Source organism: Sturnira hondurensis, unplaced genomic scaffold (assembly GCF_014824575.4).
Source record: "Sturnira hondurensis isolate 20B ecotype Veracruz unplaced genomic scaffold, ASM1482457v3 Scaffold0021214, whole genome shotgun sequence".
Lineage (NCBI taxonomy): Eukaryota > Metazoa > Chordata > Mammalia > Chiroptera > Phyllostomidae > Sturnira > Sturnira hondurensis.
In genome coordinates, this window is record NW_028093845.1 from 2,999,654 (window position 1) to 3,005,925 (window position 6,272).

The following is a 6,272-nucleotide window of genomic DNA, read 5'->3' on the forward strand; positions in this document are numbered from 1 at the left end:
TAACTTGGCAGCTTGGAGCTGCACAGAAGGCACTGCACATGCACTGGCTTTCCCTGGACGCAGGGGTTGCTTCTTCATGGGGTACCTGCTACAGGTCCCCTGAGGACACCCCTGACCTTGCTTCCCAACACCATGGCTTCTCAGCCACTCTGGCAACTCTGCTGTGACCCCTAAGTAGTCACGTGGTAGCTTAAGTGCAATGGGCTAAAAGGACCAGCTCCATTCCACAGGCATCCACTCTCGAAGGGCACATGACCCATCTGGGAGGGGATGACTGGGAGGGCTGTGTGGCACCAAAGTAGAGCAGGTTCTAGGATCCTCAGGGCATTGCAGGGGAGGCTGACAGGGTGATACCAAGGCTCACGTTGGTTCAGGCATCTCACCACCAGAGTCTCCGGAAGTGTGTGAGGAGCCTCTGGAAGTGGACGGGAAGGAGGCCGAGCTGAGGTCAGATGCTACCAAGTGTGGTGATGCCCAGGCTGCCAGTGGTGCTACCCCAGAGCAGGAGCACCGGATCTTTCCATTTTCTGAGCTGCTGGGAGAACCTGCGCTGTAAGGAACTTGTTGTCCCAGTTAGAAATCTATGCACACTCTGACCAGAGAAGAAACTATGAAAGAAGGACTTCCCTGCTGATTCTGGAGGCTTTCTGGGCAGGACCAGCCCCAGCTGCACAGGGACCATCCTTAGAAGGACCACACTTGGTTTCACACTCTTGGCATCCTGCAGTTCTCATTAGTCATCAAACCCAGGGTCCCGCATTTTCATTTGCATTGGGTCTCGCAAATTGTGTGGCTCAGGGGTGTCAAACTCATTTTCACCAAGGGCCACATCAGCCTTGTGGTTGCCTTCAAAGGGCTGGAATAATTTTAAGACTACATAAATGTAACTACTCCTTAGCTGTTAAGGAGCTGAAAGTACATTTGGCCCTTTGAAGGCAACCACGAGGCTGATGTGGCCCCCGGTGAAAATGAGTTTGACACCCTCAGAGTGGGCGCTGTCTCTGGGTCATGCCACTGGATTAATGCTTCCTTCATTAGCTTCTTTATCTAGTTGGCCCAAGTCAGAACCTCGGGGCCCATCTGGTACCAGGCAGAGCCGGGGTGTACAGAAGGTACCCAACGACCCCAATGCTCAGGCAGCGTCTACCTGGCTCCACTGTTCATTAATCCATCAACAAATCTTTATAGGAAGGGGAAATAGGCGGAGATTTTTTATTACTAGACTGCCTTACATTAATAATTTCTTTAAATTAAAAAGTGAAAAATGAGGTCCAGTAATGACTGTCCCAATGAGACCTCCATCAGGGTCAAGCTAAAGAGAAGCGGTGACCTGGCCACGGGTTAGAGGTGCGAACGCGGACCTGTGGCTGTGCCATGCTGTGCAAACACAGACGTCTCCCTCCGCCCGTCGGGCCCGAAGCGGTCTCAGAGCAGAATGTCGACGGGCTGCTTCTACTTCTGTCCTGACAGGTGTGAGCAGCGCCGAGGCACGCCAGCCCGGAAAGTCTTCCCACTTCAGTGTGAACTGGGTCTTGGGCAACTCAGACGTGGAGGTCCTGGACGCCACCACCGGGAAGCGGAGCTGCGGGGCCTCATCCCGGCTCTGCAAGCATATGCTCTCCGCCCGGTGGGCGCGCCTGTATGGAAAGGTGGGTAACAAACTCCCGCCTGGGGCTCCCACCTAGACACTGGCCAGAGGCCCCGAGAATGCCAGTGGGTCTGCAGCCAGGGGGACACGTGACACAAAATCTGATTCCCAGTCTGTTTTCTTTTCCCCCACTACCCATAGACTTCCACCGAGCCTGAGCCAGACGGTGGTGGAAGTGGTGGCCATAGAAGTGAGGTGGAAAAGGGGCTTGGGTGTGACACCCAGGGCGGCCAGCCCAGGCCACCACGGGAAAGCCCATAGACGGCTTTTTAAGTTGATGTTATTCCCAAGTTAGAGATAAGCAAACTGACACTCAGAAAAGGCAGGTGATTGCCCCAAATTATGCAAGTAGTGAGTGTCTGGGAGGATTTGCACTCTTCTCTCCAACTGCAGAGGCTATGCATTTCCACTGCACCAGTTCTGAGGCTTCCTTTCTCCCCTATAAATAGGGAATGATGACATCTCTGGGTTCTAAATTGAGACATGCATTTCCATGTGTTTCCGAAGCATAACAGATTGTAACAAAAAAGAAAGAAAGAAAACAGAAACACAAATAAAACTGCTCTGCTGGTTTTCCCACTTCCTTAACTAGGGAAAACAAGTGTTGTGGCTGACTTCTCAGCCAGCAGAACAGAATAGACCTGCTGGTGCTTAAAATGAACACTGTGTCCGCTCAAAGGACTCTGGAACCCTCACATCTCAGCTCCTAGCCTGGCAGCGATCCTGGCGCCGCCACGGCCCCAATCTGCTCTGATCAGGCAGCTTCAACTCCTTTCCTGCCTGCTCTAGGCACCTTGCATGCTTCCCTGCCGCACGTCGGTGGGTACGTGTTGAGACTCTGAAAGGTCAGAGCACACCATCAGCTTTGTCTTGGCAAACGAAGGGGCCTCTTCTTCTGCACAGGCTCCAGGTGGTGGTGGCAGCTGGGGACCTTACAGTGGGATTGGGGACTTCTGACCTGTTGCCCTCCCTGCCACACCCTGACCTGACAGCTGTGCAGGGTCATGGGGCCCTGCACGGTCCCTGCCTGTGTTGGCTGCACTGCTTTGCCTGTCACAGTTCTGGACAGAGGGATCCTCCCAGTTGCATTGTCCTCCTGCTGGTTAGCATGTAGCTCAGAACCCTCTTGGTCCTGCCCCCACCTCACTGGGTTAGTTCCCATGCCACCCCTGGCAGCACCATCCCCACCAATCCTCCTCAAAAAAAAAATTCACATAGCAGGCAAGGACGTGTTTATTTTATTCCTTAATCATTCACACTCTGGTGGCGCAGTTTTCCTAATAAATGGGTTTTCCATGGAATTATAGAATTGCCTGATAGTAACTGATACAATTAATCTTTTTTGTTACTTTATGTGATATTTTACTTTATCAATAGGTCAACTGAGAGAAAATAGATATTCTATTTTTAACAGCTTTATTGTGTAAAATTAACATGAACATTACATATATATGGTGGACAAAAGTAGGTCTACAGTTGTGAGTACATGAAACAGTTCGTTCTTGTATTATTAATTATTCATTATTGTATTTCTTCCATATGAACAACAGCAAACTTACTTTTGCCCCACCCTGTGTATTTAAGGTATACAACTCGATACTTTCATGAAGATATATGTGAAAATGACCACGACAGTGGAGCTAACACATCCATCACTTCCACATAGTTACTACTTGTGAGTGTGTGTGTGTGTGTGAGAGAGTAGGCGGCGAGAAGACTTGATCTAAGGTCAACCCTCTTAGCAAATTTCGAGTGTGACATTGCTCTTTATCGCATTGCTCTTCTGTTTTAGAGGAAAAACAAGATGTAGAACCAGGAGCTAATGTTTGCTTGTAATACTCATACAGCTCTTCTGTTCCCCGTGGGGGGTGGGAGGGCCTGCCTCTGCCTGAGGCTCATTCGTCCTTTCTCACTGCTGTCCCACAGCTGAGCACACGGATCCCGAGCCACGGAGACACGCCATCCATGTACTGTGAGGCCAAGCTGGGGGCGCGCACCTACCAGTCAGTTAAGCAACAGCTGTTTAAAGCATTTCAAAAGTCAGGCCTGGGCACCTGGGTGAGGAAGCCGCCCGAGCAGGACCAGTTCCCACTCACTCTATGAGTCGCCACCCCAGGCTCTCGGACACAGCGAGATGCCCGAGAAGGCCAGGCGGGCGTGAGGAGCAAGAAGACTGTGCTGATCGGGTCTGTGCATTCATTTTCCTTTGGTGTTCCAGAAATTCACGAGCGTGCAATCAGTGTTCGGGTGAGCAGCTAGACTCGAACTAGGAACGTGCTGCTTCTCAGATGGCTACTCCCCGGTTGCTGGAACCACACATGCCCGCCACAACCCAGGCCCCAATGCAGTGGTCCCTGTTCTTGATGTGTCAGCAGGAGCGCATCTTTGGGGGCTGGAGGGTCCTAGTTGCAGCCTTGAAAGGTGGTACAGAGGCTTTGCCAGTTAGAAAGAAACCTCAGGCACTGTCTCCTATGTTTCCCTCCCCCCACAGGTCTCTCGAGCATTGCACTTGGTTCTCACTAGCACAAGGTTACAGATACTTCAAGATAAGCCACAATGAAGACAAAAGCCATGGGCTCCTCCCCCAAAAAGCCAGTAAGAATACCCTCTCATTTTCATTATTCATTTAGTGTTTTACTCCATCTCCTTTCAAAGAGCATTTGGGGTACACAATCTTAAAGAACCCCTAAAACAGGACGAGAGAAATGAGACCATTGCTGCAGAGCAAAGGTACTGCATGTGACTAAACGGTCCCTGAACATCCCAATAACCGAGTGTCCCAGGCTGTCCTGGGCCCACTCTGTCCATCGCAGCTCAGTGTCTCTGGCAGACAGTGAAGTTGGAGCTGTACGGGAGGAGCTACCACTCCACAAACTCCCACCTGGTGATGAGGAAACCCCATCCTAGACCAAATTCTTACTTAGGAACTAAATTGTTCTTAGAGAGCAAGCAATAAAATACATACAAAACAACCTTGACTCTGGGCTTGAGCACCCACCAGCTCTCTGTTCCTTTAGGTTCCCCATCAACACCTTGCGTGACAGAAAAAATTCACTTAAAGCAGCTAAAATGCAGGAGGCAGGATTCTGTCCCCTTCAGGCATCAAACAACAGACTCCTCCTGCAGAGGGTTGGACACAGGACCACCTGGGGTTCGGCCCAGGGCAGCATCCTCAGTCTGAGGGCGGGACCATAACTCTGTTGATGCAAAGTGGGGTGCCCCTCCAACATACCTGTAGTTGGTCCATACACCTTGAACTTTTACTTTGATCACTTGAGAACTCACTTCTAAAACCCTTCATGCTAATTAACAGGTCTCTAATTTCTCCAATTACACTGTGCTAAGTAGCAAAGCTTGGTAGTAGCCAGCTCTGGTCTGGGCCCCAGTTAGAATCCCAGCTGATCCCGAGGGTCCATCCTGGAGCACAGGCTTCCACTTGACCCAGGAAACACGAGCATAACATCAGGCTGTATATATTCAGGTACAAATTACAGATATCACACCAATGAGGCAAAAAAATGAAACGAATTGTAGATATTTGTTACAAAATAATAAGTAGAGACATTAGTATGGAAATAGAAGCTTTTCCTGGGATTGCATAGTAGGTCAAATTTATCCTTCAAGTTCTTTTAGAAGAAAATGGCACTGTAGCAGACCACTTCTTCACAATAAAGTTTCAAAAGATATGAAAATGTTTTGCAACTATGATCCAACATTCATGTTTTATAAAAATTGAAATAAAATAAAATCTTCATTCAGACAAAAGCCATGATAAAATGGCCAGTTTATGTTAGTTTTTGATCATCTGAAGTGTCATTAGGATGGGACTTAGAGAACCGAAACACCTGAGGGCTGATTTATGACTTAGACTCTCAACCGCCAACATCTGGAGCCCACCTCTGAACACGGCAGGCACGGGCGACTGCTGGCTGGAGTCTGTGATCTGAACCTGAGCGTGCCAGTGATCGGAGCTGCTGGCTGGAGAAGTGTGCACACATTTTACATTAACTGCTCGGAACAATGCTCCCTCTGCAGGAGAAGCAAGCACAGTCCTGACGGTCGAAGGGGAGATGCCAGACAGACTGACAACTCAAAGGGGCACAGTGGGCCACCAGTACAGTCCAACTCCAGGAACCTGCACGGCACCCTCCTGCCCCACAATAAACATACCCACGGCTCCTGAACTGTGTCTGTCTAGTGACAAGTCATTTTGTCGAAGGTCTTGGCTCTCTGGAAACCACCCAAACTTCATTAAAATACAAATGTCTGCTTCTAGAGAACAGCACTACACCCATTAGCACCAATGCGTGTGGATTAGTCTGCTAGGTCAGCAGGGACTCTCTGAAAGGAGTGACTAGGCTCTGCAGAGAAGGTTTACAGTGAGAGAAGGTTCCAATGTAGCAGCAAGTTTCTCCAAGAGCCTGGCACTTTGTTGCAGAGGCACCTGTCTGGTGAGCAGGAGACGGAGGAGCCGGGGGAGGAGGAGACACTCAGAGGCTGTGGGCCCAGAAGGGGAGGCCAAGAGAGAGCTGAGCCGACCAGAAGGCTGACGCAGCCGAGAGCCCAGGCTCAGAATTCAACACAAAAGGTGTCTGGTGTGGCTGGAGGGACAAGCCATCAGCCC

At 50.1% G+C, this 6,272-nt stretch overlaps 1 protein-coding gene across 1 annotated transcript in view; it reads left to right on the forward strand.

Annotated features, from left to right (window-relative positions):
- ADARB2 (adenosine deaminase RNA specific B2 (inactive)) overlaps positions 1-4,977 on the forward strand; it is a 454,763-nt gene extending 449,786 nt beyond the window's left edge. The window contains exons 9-10 of the mRNA XM_037031882.1: positions 1,471-1,649; positions 3,575-4,977. Coding sequence (XP_036887777.1) covers positions 1,471-1,649; positions 3,575-3,751 — 356 coding nt within the window. The 3' untranslated portion in view covers positions 3,752-4,977. The remainder of the gene's footprint in view (positions 1-1,470; positions 1,650-3,574) is intronic.
- Positions 4,978-6,272: the final 1,295 nt, after the last annotated feature.